This window comes from Vipera berus, assembly GCF_964194415.1.
Source record: "Vipera berus genome assembly, chromosome: W".
NCBI lineage: Eukaryota > Metazoa > Chordata > Lepidosauria > Squamata > Viperidae > Vipera > Vipera berus.
In genome coordinates this window covers 75,256,670-75,278,333 of record NC_138210.1, presented here as the reverse complement: position 1 = coordinate 75,278,333, position 21,664 = coordinate 75,256,670, and the positions used below count along the sequence as shown (strand labels likewise).

At 49.4% G+C, this 21,664-nt stretch overlaps 1 protein-coding gene across 2 annotated transcripts in view; it reads right to left on the bottom strand.

The window, feature by feature from the left end:
* LOC308676716 (very long-chain specific acyl-CoA dehydrogenase, mitochondrial-like) overlaps positions 1–19,952 on the bottom strand; it is a 24,037-nt gene extending 4,085 nt beyond the window's left edge. The window contains exons 1-16 of one of the 2 annotated variants that reach the window (XM_081342711.1): positions 19,797–19,952; positions 19,592–19,676; positions 13,476–13,550; positions 11,271–11,343; positions 10,550–10,614; positions 10,312–10,446; positions 10,020–10,164; positions 8,318–8,447; positions 7,466–7,588; positions 6,311–6,509; positions 5,709–5,813; positions 5,015–5,101; positions 4,222–4,284; positions 2,957–3,058; positions 2,649–2,746; positions 844–916 (exon numbers count right to left, since the gene is read on the bottom strand). In XM_081342711.1, the coding sequence (XP_081198837.1) occupies positions 844–916; positions 2,649–2,746; positions 2,957–3,058; positions 4,222–4,284; positions 5,015–5,101; positions 5,709–5,813; positions 6,311–6,509; positions 7,466–7,588; positions 8,318–8,447; positions 10,020–10,164; positions 10,312–10,446; positions 10,550–10,614; positions 11,271–11,343; positions 13,476–13,550; positions 19,592–19,676; positions 19,797–19,852 (1,614 nt within the window). In that variant the 5' untranslated portion in view covers positions 19,853–19,952. Of the gene's footprint in view, positions 1–843; positions 917–1,057; positions 1,394–2,648; positions 2,747–2,956; positions 3,059–4,221; positions 4,285–5,014; positions 5,102–5,708; positions 5,814–6,310; positions 6,510–7,465; positions 7,589–8,317; positions 8,448–10,019; positions 10,165–10,311; positions 10,447–10,549; positions 10,615–11,270; positions 11,344–13,475; positions 13,551–19,591; positions 19,677–19,796 lie in introns of those variants that run through there. The other variant, XM_081342712.1, reaches the window with a different exon arrangement.
* Between the last annotated feature and the right edge of the window lie 1,712 nt (positions 19,953–21,664).

Here is a 21,664-nt window from a genome sequence, read left to right as displayed (position 1 = left end):
CAATATCAATTATTATTATTTCCAGATGGCGAACATATCCAACACACCTTTTCTCTCTTATTTTCCCCAAAACAACCCTGTGAGGTGGGTCGGGCTAAGAGAGAAGGACTGGCCCATGCCTAAGGTGGGATTAGAACTCAGAGCCGTCTGGTGATTGACCCAAAGTCACCCAGCTAGTTTTCACGGCTAAAACAGCACTTGAACTCATGTTCAAGTCTTACACTGTTTCATTTAGTGACTGTTCGAAGTTACAACAGCATTGGAAAAAGTGACTGAGGACCTTTTTCACTTAACGACCGTTGCAGCATCCTCGTGGTCACCTGATCAAAATTCAGACATTTGCCAGCTGACTGGTATTTATGACGGTCGCAGTGTCCCGGGGAAGGGGGGAGTCAGGTGATCCCCTTTGGCGACCTTCTGACCAGCAAACTCAATGGGGGAAGCCAGATTCACTTAACGACCGTGCTACTAACTTAACAACTGCAGCGATTCACTTAACGGCGGCGGCAAGGAAGGTCGTAACACGGGGCAAAGCTGACTGAGCGGGCGTCTGGCTTGGCGACGCCAATTTTCGGCGCGACTGCGATTCCCTTAACGGCCTTGGCCAAAAGAAGGGTTGTAAACCATGGGGCAGAACTCACTTAACCGCCGCCTCGCTTAGCAACGGAAATCTCGGGCTCAGTCACGCTCCTGAGCCGAGGACCACTCGTACGGATGAAGTGCCACAGCTGGATGTCAGAGGGCAACCGTCTCCCGGGGCCACTGGTCCCCAGTTGCTCCTCCCAGGGGGCACCAAACACACACACACACACACACACACACACACACACACACCAGACTTACCTGCTCACTGCTGGACTCCAGACTTGGGTGCACCACACCTTTCAGGGTTAGCCCTGTCCCCAGGCCCGCCCTCCTGGGGGTGGGGGTGGGGGGGAGAGAGAGAAGGGGGTGAGAAGCAGCCTCACAACTCTTTCCACAGCCCCCCCTGACCCCAGCCCCCCCGACCCCATCCCAGCCCCCCCCTTTGAGTCCAGCCTCCCCATCCCAGCCCCTCTCTTTGAGCCCCCCTTAAAAACACAGAACAGCACAAACGGTCACAAAATGGGATTTTTAAAACGTGCAGCGCTTCCCCCCCCCCCCCGCAGATGACCCTTAGGGACCCATTCACACGTTCCCTCCAGTCATAAAACGAAGCAGTCACGGCGGGTGCTTTGCCTCTCTCTCTCGATGGGAGCTGGGGATTGGATGGCAAAAATGACGGACAGATGGCACGCGGGGTGGGGGGGGGAAGAAAAAAGAAAAACAAAACAACTCGAAACGTTTCGTGGGGCGACGTAGACAGAACGGAGAGGACTCACTGCCCCGAAGCGGGAGCCGGTCTTCCCGGGAGCTTGAAAAACAAACAAATAAATAAAAAAAAAAAAGAGAGAGAGAGACAAGATTCGCTGGGAAAAAGCCTGGATTCGTGAACGACAAACCACAAGCAGTCCTCTACTAACAACGATTCGCTTAGTGGCCGTTCGAGAAAAAAAAAGGGACTTAAAACCCCTTTTCACACTTACAACTGCTTCAGACGCCTGGTAACTGACTCGTATTTACAACGGACGCAGCATCCCCGGGCTGTGTGTGTGTGTGTCACGTAATCCCCTTTCGCGACCTTCTGACCAGGAAACTCAATTGGGGGGGGGGGGTAAGCCGGATTCGCTTAACGACCGTGTGACTAATTTAACAGTCGCTTAACAAGTGTGGCAAGGAAGATCGTAAACTGGATCAAAATTCGCTTAACGTTATGTCTCGTTTAGCAACCGCCATTTGGGTTCGGTTGAGGACTGCTTCTTCATAGAGAGCCTCCAACTTCAGGAGCAGTTCACCTTCAAGAACGGAGGCATTTCCTACCTTTAGGTCACAAGGGGTAGGCAACCTTGGCCTTTTTATGACTCGTGGACTTCAACTCCCAGAATTCCTCAGCCAGCGTGAGGGAACGGTGACCCTTTGATGACTAGTGGACTTCAACTCCCAGAATTCCTCAGCCAGCGTGAGGGAACTGTGACCCTTTGATGACTTGTGGACTTCAACTCCCAGAATTCCTCAGCCAGCGTGAGGGAACTGTGACCCTTTGATGACTCGTGGACTTCAACTCCCAGAATTCCTCAGCCAGCGTGAGGGAACTGTGACCATTTGATGACTCGTGGACTTCAACTCCCAGAATTCCTCAGCCAGCGTGAGGGAACTGTGACCCTTTGATGACTAGTGGACTTCAACTCCCAGAATTCCTCAGCCAGGAACTGCCTGGCTGAGGAATTCTGGGAGTTGAAGTCCACCAGTCATCAAAGGGCCAAGTTTGAAGACCCCTATTCTAGGACCTTGTCCCCGCGTGCCTGTGAGATTCCTGGTTGCTCACAACTCCACAACTCCACCTTCTCTGACCTTTTGAGTGTGCTCGAGAAGCCACAATGGCTTGTTGAACATGCTGGCTTAGTTGTAGCCGTGAATCACACCCACCCTCCCTCCAGTGACGCCACCCCTGGCAAATGTCCTCCTGCACCCTCTGCGGTCGCAACGGGTCTCACCCACCACCCGTTTTCCCCCCGCTTTGGGAAGCGGAAGCCGCCCACCTGGGAGAAGGGCGCAGAGATCTGCCATACCTGCGTACTCGCTTGCCCGCCTCGCTGACCAACAGCCCAGCATTCCCAAAGGGGTTCCTGACGGCTTGTTGCAAACCGCGAAGCTGGTTCCCTGCGTTCTGGATCAGAGGGAAATCAGACAGGATCGGAGCTTTCGTGGCTCCCAAGAAAGCCAACGCGATCAAACCTGGATCGTCTTACTTGCTACCCCTTCTGGATCATTGCATTGGCAACAGGTAAGAAACCCCCCCCCCCTTTCCCGGCTTAATTCAGGTTTCCCCCCCCCCACAGCCCCAAATCTCGCCCCGTCCCTAAAGCCACCCACCCACCTGGAATCCGTAGAGGGCAATGAAAAGCCGCAAAATATCGTTGGTGCCCTCGAAGATCCGGAAAATGCGCAAATCTCGCATCACTTGTTCCACTCCGCTTTCCTGCAGCCGGGGAATCGGATGGGAGAAAGAGAGAGACAGAGAGAGAGAGAGAGAAAGGGAGAGAGAGAGAGAAAGAAAAAGGAGAGAAATAGAAAAAGAAAGGGGGGGGGAAGAGAGAGAAATAGGAAAAGAAAGAGGGAAGGAGAAAAAGAGAGAAATAAAGAGAGAAAAAGAGGAGAGAAATAGAAAAAGAGAGAGAAAGAGACAGAAAGAGAAGAAGAGAAAAAGAAAGAGAAAGGAGAAATAAGAAAAAGAGAAAGAGGGAGAGAAAGAGAAATAAAAAGAGAGAGAGAGAGAAAGAGAAGGAGAGAGAGAGAAAGTGATCAATGCCAGAATGATTTTCCCTGACATTAATGCTGCTCCATCAATCAATCAGAATAAATAAGAATAGGGCTGGAAGGGACCTTGGAGGTCTTCTAGTCCACCCCCCCTGCTCAAGCAGGAGACCCTATACCAGGGCAACCTCGGCTCTTTTATGACTCATGGACTTCAACTCCCAGAATTCCTGAGCCCATGGTGGCCTGCTTACTCTCTCATAATCCCTTTCTCTGCAATCTCTCCGCTCAGGAGGCAACTGGACTTGGTTTATCCCTGAAGACGTTTCGCTTCTCATCCAAGAAGCTTCTTCAGCTCTGACTGGTAGGGAATGGAAGGATTTATATTCCTTGCAGACAGACGGTTCTCAAATTTGGCAAACTTTAAGCCGGGTGGACTTCAACTCCCAGAATTCCCAGTCACTACTAGATATCCTTTGGATACGTACGCCCATGGTGGCCTGCTTACTCTCTTATAATCCCTTTCTCTGCAATCTCTCCGCTCTGGCTTGTTTTGAAGCCCACTCAGCTTAAAGCCATCCCGGCTGAGCAACGCTAATAAAAACAGACACGAACAAACTTCCTATGTTTATCAGCGAAGAGATCAGCCTCCTCACCGGTTCAACAAAAAATTATTAGAGAGAAATAAAATTAAAAGTCTGGCTTTTAAAAAGAAAACACAAGAGATCTGATCTGTTCAAGGGCTGGAAATGTTACCACCTTTTTGGAAATGTTGCTAAACAGAACTCAAGAGGAAACAAGCTGGGAAAGGTGTCATTCTCCGCAGCAGCCTAAATATCTGAAATTAAAACCTGGATATTAGGCCCACCCCCCCAAACCCCCCCTGACCTTCATGAACCCCATCCCGCCCATGGTCTGGATGCATTCGTCTGAAACGGTCCAGGCAGCTTCCTGTACATGGGGGGAAATAAACAGATAAAAGCAATAGTGAATTAAGCGTTCTTGTCTGGACATAACCATCTGCATCTTTCTTTCTTTCTTTCTTTCTTTCTTTCTTTCTTTCTTTCTTTCTTTCTTTCTTTTTCTTTCTTTCTTTCTTCTTTTTCTTTCCTTTTCTTTTTCTCTCTTTTCTTTCTTTTTCTCCTTCCTCCTTCCCTCGCTTCCCTCTCCCTTCCTTCCCCCTCCCTTTTTCTTTCTTTCTTTTTCTTTCTTTTCTTTTTCTTTCTTTTTCTCCTTCCTCCTTCCCTCGCTTCCCTCTCCCTTCCTTCCCCCTCCCTTTTTCTTTCTTTTTCTTTCTTTCTTTTTCTTTTTTCTTTTTCTTTCTTTCTTTTTCTCCTTCCTCCTTCCCTCGCTTCCCTCTCCCTTCCTTCCCCCTCCCTTTCTTTCTTTCTTTCTTTCTTTCTTTCTTTCTTTTTCTTTCTTTTCTTTTTCTTTCTTTTTCTCCTTCCTCCTTCCCTCACTTCCCTCTCCCTTCCTTCCCCCCTCCCTTTTTCTTTCTCTTTCTTTCTTTCTTTCTTTCTTTCTTTCTTTCTTTCTTTCTTTTCTTTTTCTTTCCTTTCTTTAACTTCCATCCTACTGTTTTCCTCCCTCCCTCCCTCCCTCCTTCCCTCCATCTTTCCTCCCTTCTTTCCTGGGAAGACAGTAACCGGTTTGGCACCTTGGTGCCCCAGCCAGGACTCACCGAGCCGAAGACTTTGCTGATGGCTGCCTCAATCTGGAAGTCCGAAGCCCCCCGGTCCATGTTGGCGCTGATCATGTAGGCCATGGACTAAAAAAAAGAGAGAGCAGCAAGGGGTCTTTGGAGAATTAGAAAAAAAGGGGGCTTTTCACACACTTTTAAACTTTTTATCCTATTGTACAGAGTCTAGTCCTGCTTGAGAAAGGGGGCTGGACTAGAAGACCTCCAAGGTCCCTTACAGCTCTATTCTATTCTATTCTATTCTATTCTATTCTATTCTATTCTATTCTATTCTATTCCATTCCATTCCATCTTTATACTATTCTATTCTGTTCTACTCTATATTTTATTATTCTATTTTTATTGTTCTATTATTTCTAATTCTGCTCTATTCTTATTATTCTATTCTATGCTATGCTATGCTATTCTATTCTGTATTTTATTATTCTATTTCTGTTCAATTCCATTATTATGCTATTCTATTATTTCTAATTCTGTTCTATTCTTATTCTATTCTATTATTATTATGGTCTCTGGATCGGTCTCAGGGATTCGCTTTTGGGGGAACTAAGTTTCTAGTCCTCAAGGATGTCCAGTGACACCGGAACGCCACAGATCTGAGAAAGGACATTTTCGGCACCGTGCCGAATGTACACACACACACACACACACGCAGGTCTGTTTTGCATGCCCGTACCTCCGTCACGTAGTGCAGCAACGCCATGCGGGCGAGTTTTTCCTGGATCACCCCAAAAGTGTGGATTTTTTCCCCAAACTGCGTCCGGTTAGCGGCAAAGTCCACCTTTGGGACAGAAAGGGAGGAGGAGGAGGAGGAGGATGATTTAGAAGGGGCACTGTCTGTCCTCGACTTATGATGTTCCTTTAGTGATGATTCAAAGTTACGATGGCGCGGAGAAAAGGAAGTTACGGCCAATGTTCACACTTACGACCTTTGCACCGTCACGGGATCAAAATCCGGACCCTCGGCAGCTGATCCGTATTTATGACGGTCGCAGCATCCCCAAAGGGTCCCGTGATACCCTTTTATGGCCTTCCGACAAGGTGAGGGGGAAGCTGGGTTTGCTCAACAGCCATGCGGCTGACTTAACGGCCGCAGTCGTGAACGACGGTGGCGAGAACCGTCGTAAAAGGGGGCAAAACGACCCTCCGCAACTGTCTTGCTTAGCAACAGAAAAGTCAGGCAAAGTTGTGGTCCTACGTCGAGGACTGCCTGTATGAGGGGATACTAGGGCGGGGGGGGGGAGAAGAAAGTGGGTTGGGGGGCCCAGAGGTGCTCACCGCTTTTTGGATGAGCGACCGTATGGTGCCCGCCATTGCCGCTGCCATGCCGAAGCGCCCGTTGTTGAGGATGTTCATGGCCACCTTGAAGCCGGCGCCTGGCGCACCCAGCACGTTCTCTACCGGCACCCGGACGTTGTCAAAGTGGACTTCGGCCGTGTTGGACCCCTTGATGCCCATCTTCTTCTCAGGGGGGCCGCTGGGAGGGCATGAGAGGGAATTAGAGCCCCCCCAGAACACACCCAAAGAGATGGGGGGGAGTCCTTCTCTGCCCACCCCAGCGGATCAAGGGGGGTCGGCTGGCCATCCCTCCCAACCCTTTGCTTAGCACCCTGAAGCAAGGGTCTCCAAGCTTGGCCCTTTAATGACTTGTGGACTTCAACTCCCAGAATTCCTCAGCCAGCGTGAGGGAACTATGGCCCTTTGATGACTTGTGGACTTCAACTCCCAGAATTCCTCAGCCAGCGTGAGGGAACTATGGCCCTTTGATGACTTGTGGACTTCAACTCCCAGAATTCCTCAGCCAGCGTGAGGGAACTATGGCCCTTTGATGACTTGTGGACTTCAACTCCCAGAATCCCTCAGCCAGCGTGAGGGAACTATGGCCCTTTGATGACTTGTGGACTTCAACTCCCAGAATTCCTCAGCCAGCGTGAGGGAACTATGGCCCTTTGATGACTTGTGGACTTCAACTCCCAGAATTCCTCAGCCAGCGTGAGGGAACTATGGCCCTTTGATGACTTGTGGACTTCAACTCCCAGAATTCCTCAGCCAGCGTGAGGGAACTATGGCCCTTTGATGACTTGTGGACTTCAACTCCCAGAATTCCTCAGCCAGCATGAGGGAACTGTGACCCTTTGATGACTTGTGGACTTCAACTCCCAGAATTCCTCAGCCAGCATGAGGGAACTATGGCCCTTTGATGACTTGTGGACTTCAACTCCCAGAATTCCTCAGCCAGCATGAGGGAACAATGACCCTTTTAATACTTGTGGACTTCAACTCCCAGAATTCCTCAGCCAGCATGCCTGGCTGAGGAATTCTGGGAGTTGAAGTCCACAAGTCATCAAAGGGCCGAGTTTGAAGACCCCTGCCCTAAAGGATGTGAACTCCAGTGCTCAGATATTGGGGGGGGGTTTCCCCTCAACACCTCACCTGGTGACCCCCGCGAAAGACCGCTCCACCACAAACGCCGTGATCTTGTCCTTCATCTTCCCCGTCTCGTCCTGCTGCGGCGTTCTGGCAAAGACGGTGAAGATTTCGGCAATGCCGCCGTTGCTGGGCGAGGAAAGATACAATTTTAGGACCCTCCCCCAGGAAACGTGCCCCTCTCCCCGTGCTGAGCACCCCTTCCCGGAATTGAATCGTTATGGATTTTCCTCATTTCACTTCCGGTTTGTTAATCTTTTTCAGATCGTCCTCGACTTACGGCCGTTCGTTTAGCAACTGCTGGAAGTTACGACGGCGCTGAGAAAACTCGGCTTGCGTCCTGTCCTCACGCTTATGACCATTGTAACATCCTATCGGTCCCCAAATGTGGGCACTTGGCAACCGGCGCCTATTTATGACGGTTGCGGCGTGTTTGTGACCTTCTGAGGGGCAAAGTCCCTGGGGAAGCCTGACTCACTTAAGGACCACTGGATTTGCTTAGCAACCACTGGATTTGTTTAATGACCACTAAATTCGCTTAGTGACCACTGGGTTTGCTTAACGACCACTGGGTTTGCTTGACAACCACTGTTGTAACTTCGGTCACTAAATGAATTCTCCTAAGTCAGGGGTAGGCAACCTTGGCTCTTTTATGACTCGTGGACTTCAACTCCCAGAATTCCTGAGGCAGAATGGCTGGCTCATGAATTCTGGGAGTTGAAGTCCACGAGTCACAAAAGAGCCAAGGTTGCCTACCCTTGTCCTAAGTTGAGGACCACTTGTATTTCAAGGACCCTTCCTCTGGATGGTGGGGAGGGGGCACCTCACCTATTGCACACACCCCCACATCCGCCTCACCTGATCCAGAGCTTGCTCCCATTGAGGGTGTAGTAGGTGCCGCAAGGGCTGAGTTCGGCTCTGCTCCGGATCGAGGCTGCGTCGGAGCCGCTGGTGTTCTCGGTCAGGCAGAAGGCAGCGATGGTCTCACCTGGGGGGGGGCGGAGGTGGCACAAAAGGTGTTCCCCTACGCACGCCCCCCCAGCACACCACAAAGACCAAGTCACAGGCAAGGGAAATGTTGCGGTGAAGGTGCTGGGCTAAAAACGGGCGACTGAGAGTTCTAGTCCCACCTTAGACGCGAAAGCCAGCTGGGTGACTTTGGGCCAATCACCAGGAGAGGGTGAGTTCTAGTTCTGCCCTAGCCAGAAAGCTGCCGGGGTGACTTTAGCTCAACGACTAGGAGATGGTGAGTTCTAGTTCCATCTTAGAAAAGCTGGCTGGGTGACTTTGGGGTCAATCACTAGGAGATGGTGAATTCTAGTTCCTCCTGGGTGACTGTAGGCCACTCACTAGGAGATGGTGAGCTCTAGTTCCATCTTAGAAAAGCTGGCTGGGTGACTTTGGGGTCAATCACTAGGAGATGGTGAATTCTAGTTCCTCCTGGGTGACTGTAGGCCACTCACTAGGAGATGGTGAGCTCTAGTTCCATCTTAGAAAAGCTGGCTGGGTGACTTTGGGGTCAATCACTAGGAGATGGTGAATTCTAGTTCCTCCTGGGTGACTGTAGGCCACTCACTAGGAGATGGTGAGCTCTAGTTCCATCTTAGAAAAGCTGGCTGGGTGACTTTGGGGTCAATCACTAGGAGATGGTGAATTCTAGTTCCTCCTGGGTGACTGTAGGCCACTCACTAGGAGATGGTGAGCTCTAGTTCCATCTTAGAAAAGCTGGCTGGGTGACTTTGGGGTCAATCACTAGGAGATGGTGAATTCTAGTTCCTCCTGGGTGACTGTAGGCCACTCACTAGGAGATGGTGAGCTCTAGTTCCATCTTAGAAAAGCTGGCTGGGTGACTTTGGGGTCAATCACTAGGAGATGGTGAATTCTAGTTCCTCCTGGGTGACTGTAGGCCACTCACTAGGAGATGGTGAGCTCTAGTTCCATCTTAGAAAAGCTGGCTGGGTGACTTTGGGGTCAATCACTAGGAGATGGTGAATTCTAGTTCCTCCTTACAAAAGCTGGCTGGATGACTTTGGGCCAATCACCAGGAGATGGTGAGTTCTAGTTCCCCCTTAGAAAAACTGGCTGGGTGTGTCAATCACTAAGAGACAGAGAGTTCTAGCCCTGCCATAGCCATAAAGCCGGCTGGGTGGCTTTGGGCCAATCACCAGGAGTCAGCGAGTTCTAGTCCCACTTTAGAAAAGCCGGCTGGGTGGCTTTGGGCCGGTCCCTCTCTCTCAGCCCAAGCCACCTCACAGGGCTGTTGTGGGACAACTGCAGAGGCCGCCTCGAGCCGCACAGCCAAAGCCGGGACCTAAATCCAATTCTAAGAAACCAGACCTCAATAAAATCGACCGAAATCAACCTCAGACTTCCCGCTCCTCGTGAGAAGGAGACGAGGAGTGGGTGGCGGCACCAGCCACGCAGCCAGAAGAAGCAAAAGTCCAATTTCTCAGGGGTGGGTGGGTGGGCGGGCTCCCGTTCTGGATTCAGGGGGGGGAATCCTCTCACCCCCCTACCCCATCCTGGCCGTGCCAGCCCCCCACCCAGTGCCCAGCCCTACCTGACGCCAGCTTGGGCAGGTATTTCTTCTTCTGCTCCGGGGATCCGTAGAGCAGGAGCCCCTTGAAGCCGATGGACTGGTGGGCGCCCAGAGTGATGCCCACGCCCAGGTCGTGCATCCCCACGATTTCCACCAAGCGGGCGTACTGTGGGGCAGAGAGGCCAGGATGGGACGCCCTCTACGCACGTGCAGAGTTCAGCCCCCTTTGGGAGGCTGCAAATCTGGGGAAAAAAACCCCACCCACCCCCCACCTGCAGGGGAGGAAAGGGGAAGGGGGGGGCACGGGACGGACCTGGGTGTTGGTGAGCCCCAGACCCCCCAACGCCGTGGGGATCTGCAGGCCGAAGGCCCCCAACTCCTTCAACCCCTTCATGGTCTTCTCCTGCACCTGCTCCAGCTCGTCGTTCCGCGACGGGTTGTTCACCTCCTGCGAAAAGGGCGGGGGGGGGGGAGCAACATCTGGCGTTGCCGGAAGGGAGGGGCCGACACCCCCCCACCTGCCCCCCAACCCCCCAGCCCCCCCACCCTACCTCGAAGAAGCGGGCGACGGGGCCCACCAGCTCCTGCAGTGTCTGTGCTTGTTCCTCGTTCAGAACTGCAACGGAACCAGAGGAAGGGTGTGTGTGTGTGTGTTACTATTCGGGGCGGGAGAGTCCTCGACTTGCGACGGTTCATTTAGTTTAGTGACCGACCAAAGCGTATATTAAAAAAAATTGAAGGTGACTCGTGGCAGGTTCTCGAGTTGTAAGCCTTCCTTCAGCGACCTTTTCGACATTGCCGGCAGTCCTCAACTGCCTTTAGCGGACGCTCAAAGTTACGACGGCGCCGGATCAAAATTCAGCCACTCGGCAACTGACTTGTATTGATGATGGTCGCAGCGTCCCCCAGGGTGTGTGTGTGTGTGTGTGTGTGTGTGTGTGTGTGTGTCACCTGATGCCCTTTTGCGACCCTCTGACCAACAAAGTCAAGGGGGAGAGAGAGAAGCCGGATTCGCTTAAAGACCGTGTTCCTCATTTAACAACTGCGGCGATTCACTTATAACAACTGCGGCAAGGGAGCAGAACTGTAAAAGGAGGCAAAAGTCACTTAGCGACGGATATTTCGTTAAGTCGAGGACCACCTGAACTTTTCAAACTGTCCGTCCACGTGCTGGACCAGGCAATCCTGTGCACGCAAACACACACTCACAGACCCACAAACACACCTGGCCCTCCCTCCCATCCAGCCGAAACCCCTCCACACTTTTTTTACCCGAAGGATAAGGGAAGACTTGATCCGTGATGATCTGGCCCTTGAAAATGCCCACCGCAAAGGACTTGGTTTCCTGCAAGTTGGAGAGAGGAAAAAAAAAAAGATTAAAGGGCCACTGCTCCAGGGTCCCGGGTTCAGGTTCTGACAAGTCCCTGTTTTCAGGCCCGGAAAAGGCACCATCTTTTTTGCTAACAATGCAGTTTTTATTCCTCAGATTGTAAAAAAAATCTCAAGATGGTGATGCCGGCCCCTCCCTCTCTGGCACACATCAACCCCCCCCCCCCAACGACCCCCAATCTCGCTGCAGCCCCCACCGCATTTTGCAAAGTGCCCCAATCTGGCTTAGGCTGCCACCCTACCCCCCGCCGGCATATGTTATCCCCAGCCTTGAGTAAGTTTATTTTTTAAATACAGCTAGACAGGCGGTCCTCGAATTACAACGATCGAGAACAAAATTTCAGTTGCTAAGTGTGACGGCCGTTAAGTGAATTTTGATCCACTTTGCGGCTTTTCTGGCTACCGTTGTTAAGTGGATCACTGCAGGCATTAAATTAGCAACTCAGTCGTTAAGTGGATCCGGCTTCCCGCATTGACCTGGCTTGTTGGAAGGTCGCAAAAGGGGATCACGTGACACACCCACCCAACCCCGGGGACGCTGCAACCGTCATAAATATGAGTCAGTTGCCAAGCGTCCGAATTTTGAACACATGACCAGGGGGATGCTCCAAGCATCTTAAGTATTAAAAGAGTCGTTAAGTCCCTTTTTCCAGTGTTAACTTTGAACGGTCGCTCAATGAACGGTTGTAAGACGAGGACTGCCTGTATTTTTAGCCAAGCAAAACGGCAACAGCTTATTGGATGTTGGCCAAACCAGAAAACGAGTTTCGGGGTGACTATTTACTTGACCTCGTAGACAGGTGACACCCAAAAGGGAGGAGGTATTAAATTAATAATAATAAGATTAAGGCTGGAAAAAAGGAGGGTGTTTGTCCATTAATCAAGCGGAGAAGCCAGCTGGAACTAAGGAGAAACTTCCTGACAGTGAGAACAATTCATCATTGGAACTCCCCGCCTCCAGAAGTTGTGAAAGCTCCAACACTGGAAGTTTTTAAGAAGAGACTGGACAGCCCTTTGTCTGAAATGGGATAGGGTTTCCCGCCTGAGCAGGGGGTTGGACTAGATGACCTCCAAGGTCCCTTCCAACTCTGCTACTTCTCTTCTCTTCCATTCCATTCCATATTTTCTATTCTATTCTACTTTCTTATTCTATTCTATTTCTATTCTATTCTATTCTATTTTTTCTTATTCTATTCTATTCCATTCCATATTTTCTATTCTATTCTAATATTATTCTATTCTATTCTATTCTATTCTATTCTATTCTATTCTATTCTATTCTATTCTATTCTATTCTTTATTTCTAATTCTATTCTATTCTATTCTATTCTATTCTATTCTATTCTATTCTATTCTATTATTATTCTATTATTCTATTCTTTCTTATTCTATTCTATTCCATTCCATTCTATTTCCATTCCATTCCAGTTATTGCATTTTTTGATTGGGTAACTTTCTTAATAGACAAAGGGGATGAAACAGACATACTATGTCTTAACTTTAGGAAAGTGGGGGGGGGGGGGAAATAACACATGACAAATTAAATCAATAAACAGGTTAAAAAGCGGGTTAGGTTAGAAGGCATGAATCAAATGGAAAACTGATATGCAGGCTAGGGAATTCTGGGAGTTGAAGTCCACCCATCTTAAAGCTGTCCAGGTTGAGAAACATAGGAACCCCTCCCCCCAGTCCCTTCCCCCCTCCTCAATTTGCCTCCACAAGCCCTGCACACATTTCTGGACCTTCTATAATAGGGCTCTTCAAACCTGGCCCTTGGATGACTTGTGGACTTCAACTCCCAGAATTCCTCAGCCAGGCACGCTGGCTGAGGAATTCTGGGAGTTGAAGTCCACAAGTCATCCAAGGGCCAGGTTTGAAGAGCCCTGTTCTATGACATCACAGACAGGCAGCCAATAGGAAAAAAGCAGCTCAAAAACCTAGAAGGAAACTTACTCCCCACTCTCTCTCTCTCTGTGTCTCTGCCTTTCCTTATCCAACTTCCTGTTTGTTTGCATCAAAATGGCTCCCCCAATATTGCCCCCCCCAAGGCCCCAGAAATCCAGAGGAGGGGGACCAAAGACCACATACCGTAGGTAGAGGCTTTTTTCCCAATTCTTCTTGAGACGCTGACTCTGACTTTAATGTGTGCTTGTCCGGGGCGGTCTGCAAAAGAGGAAGACAGCATGACATCCCTTGAAATTTATTGGGTGCTACCTACCTTGATCACAGGGCTTTGCGCGCAACGCTGCACAAATATGGAAATTGGGTGCCCTATTTAATAAAAGCAGAATTTGGACGCAACGTTGCCTACGCGTAGAATTGGTTACAAATACGTTGCATAAAAGTGAAATTTGGATGCAACGCTGCAGGAAAGTGGAATTTGGATGCAACGCTGCAGGAAAGTGGAATTTGGATACAATGCTGCAGGAAAGGGATTTAAATGCAACGCTGCAGAAAAGTGGGATTTGGATGCAACGGTGCAGGAAAGTGGAATTTGGATGCAACGCTGCAGGAAAGTGGAATTTGGATGCAACGCTGCATGAAAGTGGAATTTGGATGCAACGCTGCATGAAAGTGAAATTTGGGTGCAACTCTGCAGGAAAGTAGAATTTGGTTTGGCAGATGGTTAGCTTATAGATTGAGGAAAAAACAAAGGGCTTCTAATATAGACAAGATTGAGCATAAAGGAAGGGTTGTGTTTCAACAGGACCTTATCAAGGACGCTTTTGTGGATTTTTATTCTAAATTATATGCTAAGGAGAAAATTAATGAAAAAGACATTGATATATATTTGGAAAATGCTAGCATCCCGGTTCTTACGCAAGTACAAAAAGAAGGGATTAATCAACTGATCACAGAAGAAGAATTTTTTACAGCAATTAAGGAATTGAAGGTGGATAAAGCACCAGGTACGGATGGCTTGACTGCGGCCTATTATAAAAATTTACAATTAGAAATGATAAAACCGTTAAAGGAACTGTTCCAGACAATCCAGAGGGGGGGAAAGGTGCCACCGTCTTGGAGAACAGCTTTTATCTCTTTGATTCCGAAGGAAGACCAAGATGCTACTCAAGTTAAAAATTATAGACCGATATCGCTTTTAAACACAGATTACAAGATATTTGCTAAGGTTTTGGCTAATAGACTGATGAGGGTTCTGCAACAGGTGATTCATGGGGATCAAACAGGGTTTATTAGTGGTAGGCAAATGAAAAATAATGTGAGGCATATAGTTGATGTGTTAGAGTTTTTGGAAAGGAACAACCAGATTGCTGCGGTGCTAATTTTTTTAGATGCGGAAAAAGCTTTTGATCAATTGAATTGGAAATTTTTGTTGAAAGTTCTAGACAAAATGGATTTTGGGGAAAATTTTTTACAACCGATTAGGGCATTATATCAAAAACAAACTGCCCGAATTATAGTTAATAATAGCTTGACAGAAGCATGTAATATTGAGAAGGGCACAAGGCAAGGGTGTCCGTTATCGCCCTTGTTATTTGTGTTAACATTAGAGATATTATTGGTTAAAATTCGGAATTCGGGAAAAATTAAGGGGATTCAAATTGGAGATCAGGACTACAGATTGAGAGCATTCGCAGACGATCTGGTTGTTACAGTGACCCAGCCAGAGAACTCTGTTGTGGACCTGATGGAGATAATAACACAATATGGGAAGGTTTCTGGATTTAAGGTTAATGTACAAAAAACAAAAATTTTGGCCAAAAATATGACAATACCGCAAAAGGCCCTTTTAGAAGGATTAACTGGATTTGAGATCGTTAAAAGGGTTAAATATTTGGGGGTGATTTTGTCGCCCTCTAATACAAAGCTATATAAAAATAATTATGAAAAATTATGGGGGAAAATTCAAAAAGAATTGGAGAGTTGGAAAAAATTGCAATTGTCTTTGTTGGGACGGATTGCAGCAGTAAAAATGAATGTCCTGCCTAAATTTTTATTTTTATTTCAAATGATATCGATTCTTAAGAAAGATTCTAATCTGGAGGAATGGCAGCAAGGTATCAATAAATTTGTGTGGGCAGGGAAAAAACCACGAGTTAAACTTAAGATTATGCAGGATACTCGTGAGAGAGGTGGCCTTAAATTGCCTAATTTTAAATTATATTATGAAGCTGCTGCATTAGCAGGAATAAGTGACTGGATTAATTTGACGCAAGGGAGGTTATTAAATCTTGAGGGCCACGATTTGTTGTTTGGCTGGCATGCATATTTGTTGTATGATAAGAAGGTAGACAACGTGTTTAGGGTGCATATTTTAAGACAGGCATTGCTGAGAGTTTGGAAGAAGTACAGACATAAGTTAAGTTGCAAGATACCATTGTGGGCAATTCCAAAACACGCAATAGAAAATATACATGCTGGCTTTAAACATGACTTGACTACGTATAAGGAGATTCTTAGTTTGGAAAGAAACGTTTGGTGTTTGAAATCATATAGCCTCTTGCGAGAAGAGAAGGTTGTTCAAAATTGGTTTCAATATACTCAGTTACGGGCCAGGTGGAAAGAAGACCAGAAAAATGGATTTACAAAGACTGATGAAAATTTGATAAAGCAAATTAGGAATCAGGGACCAGCACATATCAAACGGATATATCTTGCATTGATAGAGATTGACTCAGAAACAGAGCTTGTTAAGGATTGTATGATAAAATGGGCCCAAAATATTCAGGAAGTCATCACAATGGACACGTGGGAAAAGATTTGGGTGAGGAACGTAAAATTTACACAAGCTCAAAATTTAAGAGAGAATTTTTACAAAATGTTTTATAGATGGCATTTAGATCCTAAAAAGCTTGCAAGTATGTATCCGAATTATCAGCCTAAATGTTGGAGGTGCGGTGAAGATGCAACATATTTTCACATATGGTGGACTTGTAAAAAGGTTAAGGCTTTTTGGATAAAAGTCTGGTGGAACATGCAGAAGATTTTTAAACAGAGGTTAAAGTTTTGTCCGCAATTTTTTTTGTTGGGAATAATTACAGATGCCACAGTTGTGGACATCAAGTTGATGTTGAATTTAATTACGGCGGCAAGACTTTTGATAGGCCAATACTGGAAGAAAGAGGAATTGCCGACCATAGAGGAGTGGACTTTAAAGGTTTCCGACCTGGCAGAGATGGCGAAGATTTCGGCCTATTTGAAAGATCATTCGCAAGAACGCTATATTATGGAATGGAAAAAATGGATTGATTTTATCCAGAACAAGTATAGGGTTAAGAAGTTTTATGTAGCATTTGAATAAGTCTTCTTTCGTTTTTTTTTCTTTTATCTTAGTTTTTTTTATACATATTCAATATTATTATTATTTGTTTCATCTTATATAAGCTAGAGAGTGATGGATTTTAGAGTTTATAATTGTTAGTATATGATTGTTTATGATTGCTTTTTATATATATACCTTGTATTTAGCTCTGGGAAGTGGGGGGGGGAGGGGGGGAGGGGGGGAGGTAGGGAGGGGGGAGGAGGGAGGGGGAAGGGGGGATTCTTAAAGGAAAACTGTATTTTAAAACTTTTCAATAAAAAAAAAGGAAAGTAGAATTTGGATGCAACGCTGCATGAAAGTGAAATTTGGGTGCAACTCTGCAGGAAAGTAGAATTTGGATGCAACGCTGCAGGAAAGTGGAATTTGGATGCAATGCTGCAGGAAAGTGGAATTTGGATGCAACGCTGCAGGAAAGTGAAATTCAAATGCAACGCTGCAGGAAAGTGAAATTCAAATGCAACGCTGCAGGAAAGTGGAATTTAAATGCAACACTGCAGGAGAGTGGGATTTGGATGCAACGCTGCAGGAAAGTGGAATTTGGATGCAACGCTGCAGGAAAGTGGAATTTGGATGCAATGCTACAGGAAAGTGAAATTCAAATGCAACGCTGCAGAAAAGTGAAATTTGGATGCAACGCTGCAGGAAAGTGGAATTTAAATGCAATGCTGCAGAAAAGTGGTTTTTGGATGCAACGCTGCAGGAAAGTGGATTTTAAATGCTGCAGGGAAGTGGATTTTGGATGCAACGCTGCAGGAAAGTGGAATGTAGTTTTTTTTTTTTAAAGTGAACAAGGTTGGGATGGAGACAGGTCACAGCCGGGAGAGGTGCTGAAGCTGGCTGGCCACAGCATGTGGTGTAGCAGGATCAGCTTTTAAACTCTCAGGCGATTAATCCGGAACAGCCAGACTCAGGTGGACGGATTCCAGGGCCCCATAAATAGGCTGCAAACCGTCTGCTTATTTCAATTATTTCACCCTGAGAGGGCTCCTCCACTTACATTAATGGAGCCCGTCCATCACGGTCACGTGTCTTCCCCGTCCTAAAATGCCTCGATTTTACGACCTTTTTTATGGTGGTGGCTGTTAAGTGCACACACACACACACACACACACACACACACCGTTGTTAAGCGGATCCTTTGCTTCACCCTTTTTAGCCTTCCGAATTCTGAAGTTTTAGCAGCCGCTTTTAAGTTTCCCCTTGTTTTAAACTCGGCTTTTATCTCTGGGCGTTTAGTCGGGTGTTTGTTGTGGTTGCGTTAGGCTGTTTGTGAACAGCCCTGAGTCGCTGGGGGTGGCTGGGTGGCGCAGGGACCTCGTGAATGGATGAAGAAATAAAGAGGCTTGCAACCTGCCAGCCTCCCCCGCCTGGCGGTCAGAGGTCCTGATCTAGGAGGCGCCCAGCATTGGGGAAGGGAGGGAGGGAGGACTAAGAAGGAAGGAAGGAGGGAAAGAAGGAGGAAAGAGAAAGAGGAAGGAGGAAGGAAGGAAAGAAGGAAAAGGAAGGAAGGAAGGAAAGAAGGAAAAGGAAGGGAGAGGAAGGAAAAGGAAGGAAAGAAGGGAGGAAGGACTAAGAAGGAAGGAAGGAGGGAAAGAAGGAGGAAAGAGAAAGAGGAAGGAGGAAGGAAGGAAAGAAGGAAAAGGAAGGGAGAGGAAGGAAAAGGAAGGAAAGAAGGGAGGAAGGACTAAGAAGGAAGGAAGGAGGGAAAGAAGGAGGAAAGAGAAAGAGGAAGGAGGAAGGAAGGAAAGAAGGAAAAGGAAGGAAGGAAGGAAAGAAGGAAAAGGAAGGGAGAGGAAGGAAAAGGAAGGAAAGAAGGGAGGAAGGACTAAGAAGGAAGGAAGGAGGGAAAGAAGGAGGAAAGAGAAAGAGGAAGGAGGAAGGAAGGAAAGAAGGAAAAGGAAGGAAGGAAGGAGAGAGGGAGGAAAGAAAGAGAGGAAGGAGGAAGGAAGGAAAGAAGGAAAAGGAAGGAAGGAAGGAAAGAAGGAAAAGGAAGGGAGAGGAAGGAAAAGGAAGGAAAGAAGGGAGGAAGGACTAAGAAGGAAGGAAGGAGGGAAAGAAGGAGGAAAGAGAAAGAGGAAGGAGGAAGGAAGGAAAGAAGGAAAAGGAAGGAAGGAAGGAGAGAGGGAGGAAAGAAAGAGAGGAAGGAGGAAGGAAGGAAAGAAGGAAAAGGAAGGCAGAAGAGGGAAGGAAGGAAGGAAGGAAGGAGGGAAGGAAGAAGGAAAGAAGGAATAGGAAGGAAGGAAGAAGAGAGGGAGGAAAGAAGGAAAAGGAAGGCAGAAGAGGGAAGGAAGGAAGGAGAGAGGGAGGAAAGAGGAAGGAAAGAAGGAAAAGGAAGGAAGGAAGGGGCAGACAGGTGACTGGAGCCAAACTTTCTCTCCTCTTTTCAATTCCTGCCCAACTCAGCCAAGGGAGGGGGGGGGAGGGGGGGGCTATTCCGGGCTCACACGGTTCCTGGCATCCCGGCGGGGGTGGGGGGAGGGCAGGGCTGGCCCCCCCTTGGGGGGGCTTAATCTTCCCACTCCTCCCCCAAGCACGCAGACGATGGCCGACCTTTCCCCCAGATGAAGCATCCTAACTATGCCCGGGTGACGCGCCTGCCCTTCAGACGGCGCCCGGCCGCCCCGGACTCCCAACTGGGTCGGCCGCGGGGATCGGCGCAGCGGAGATCCACCATGGGCGGCGGGGGGGGGAGCGTTACCAGGAGGACCCCAGACCCAGCATTTAAAGCGGGGAGGAGTGTGTGTGTGTGTGGGGGGGGAAAGCGGCGGGTGCAAGGAATCCCAGCGCCCGCGAGGCTCCCGCAGGCGTCAAGCTTCTAGTCCTCACTGAGCCAGCGGCTGACCCGCGCGGGGGGGGGGGCGGCGGGGGCCCTTCGAAGCCCCCCTTTTCTAGGCCACCCCGCGCCCCTTCCCCGACTTACCTGGGCGGCGGCGGCGGCGGCGTGGGCGGCGAAGAGTCTCCCCGCGAGTGGGCGGGCGAGGGGCGCCCCCGCGGGACAGCCGGGCCTGCAAAGTGGGGAAGGGGTTGCAGTGCATTGCAAGGGAAGGGGAGGGGGCTTCTCAAGATTTCCCCCCACCACCACCCCTGGCTGGGCTGCCCCCGCCCCACCCCCAGCCCCCACTCACCCCCGCGGGGCCGCGAGCCCCAGGAAGAGGCGGGGGGTCAGGCGGAGGGCTGCCATGCTTGGGGAGGGGGCTGCAAATGGGGAGGGGGGCTCCGGGAGGGTCCTTCGGGCAGGCTGGCGGTGCTGCTGCTGCGGCTGCTTCGCTCGTTCCGCTTGCTCGCTCCGCCCCCCCCAAGTCAAAGGGGGGGGGAGGAGGAGGAGGACGGGTGGAGCACGCTGGGAGTTGGAGTTTGCCCGGGCTGCAGACGTGGCTGCTCATGCGCAGCGGGTTGCCCTCCCCTCTCCCCACCCCCTCCCCGCCACTTTTCCCGGAGATCGACCTCTTTTCTTTCCAGGGGGGGGGGGCTTGCGAGGCGGTGCCTCTGAGCGTGTACAGAACGCCCTCCCCCCCCTTCTTTCCGGAGAACGAACCCTTTCCCCCCCTTGGGGCTTGCAAGTTGGTGCCCCTGAGCATGTAAAGAGCGCCACCCCCTTTTGGGGGGAGCAATCCCTTTCCCGCTAGGGCTTGCAAGTGTGTGTGTGCGTGGGGGGGGGAAGCTTGCAAAGACGAAAGCGGTGCCCCTGAGCATGTACAGAACGCCCTCCCCCCCATTTCCTTCGGGGGAAGGGCGGTATAGAAAGTCAATTAAATAAATTTCCGGAGAACGACCCCTTTTTTCCCCTTGCGGCTTGCAAAGCGGCCCCCCTGAGCATGTACAGAGTGCCCACCTCTCTTCCGCGGCCCGATCCCATTGCAAGCGGGGACGGCTTGCAAAGAGGAAAGCGGTGCCCCCGAGCATGTACAGAACGCCCTCCCCCCATCCCTTCCGAAGAACGATCCGTTTCCCCTTGGGGCTTGCATATTGGTGCCCCTGAGCATGTAAAGAGCGCCCCCCCCCACCTTTCTGGGCAGCGATCCCCTTCCTATTAGGGCTTGCAAGTGTGTCTGTGTGTGTGTGGAGCTTGCAAAGAGGGAAGCGGTGCCCCTGAGCATGTGCAGAGCGCCTCCCCCTTTCCGTAGAACCATCCCCTTTTTCCCTTGGGGGCTTGCAAGGCTTGTGCCCCTGAGCGTGTGCAGAGCGCTCCTTCCTTCCACCCCCCCACCCCCCGCAGAGTCGCTTCAACCGGATTCTTGGGACGGGGCCCAGCGGCTATTTTTAAACCTTGTTTGTCTCTCGACTCAGATTCCTCCGGGGGGGGGGAGAGCGCCCACCTTGCAGTCTCCTTTTGCCCTTGCTACCTTTTTGCAGGTCCTTCGCAGAATTGGGGGGGGGGGTCCCCACCCCCACCATTTGGATTTGAAAAGTTAAAATAAAAGTTTTGAGGACTGGAGGACAACACAAACTTGCCTGTTTAAAGTTCTGTTAATTGTGCTATGGTTGATTGCATCTGAGTTTCCCCCCCCCCACCCAAGGTTTGGCCAGTTTAAGATGGGTGGACTTACTTCAGCTCCCAGAATTCTCCAGCCCACATTGCTGGCTAGAGAATTCTGGGAGCTGAAGTCCACCCGTCTTCAAGAGACCAAGCTTGAAAGATACTGCTTTCTTTACACAAGATGATCAACTGTCACTTATACAGACCTTGGCTTAGCACAAGGGTCTTCAGACTTGACCCTTTGATGACTTGTGGACTTCAACTCCCAGAATCCCTCAGCCAGGCAGGCCTTCCCCCCCACCCCCTTTTATCCCCTAGAGCAGGGGTAGGCAACCTCGGCTCTTTTATGACTTGTGGACTTCAACTCCCAGAATTCCTCAGCCAGGCAGGCCTTCCCCCCACCCCCTTTTATCCCCTAGAGCAGAGAGATTGTAGAGAAAGGGATTTCAAGAGAGTCTGCAAGTCACAATGGTATACATAAGCAAAAGGAAAGTATTAGTGCCAGGGAATTCTGGG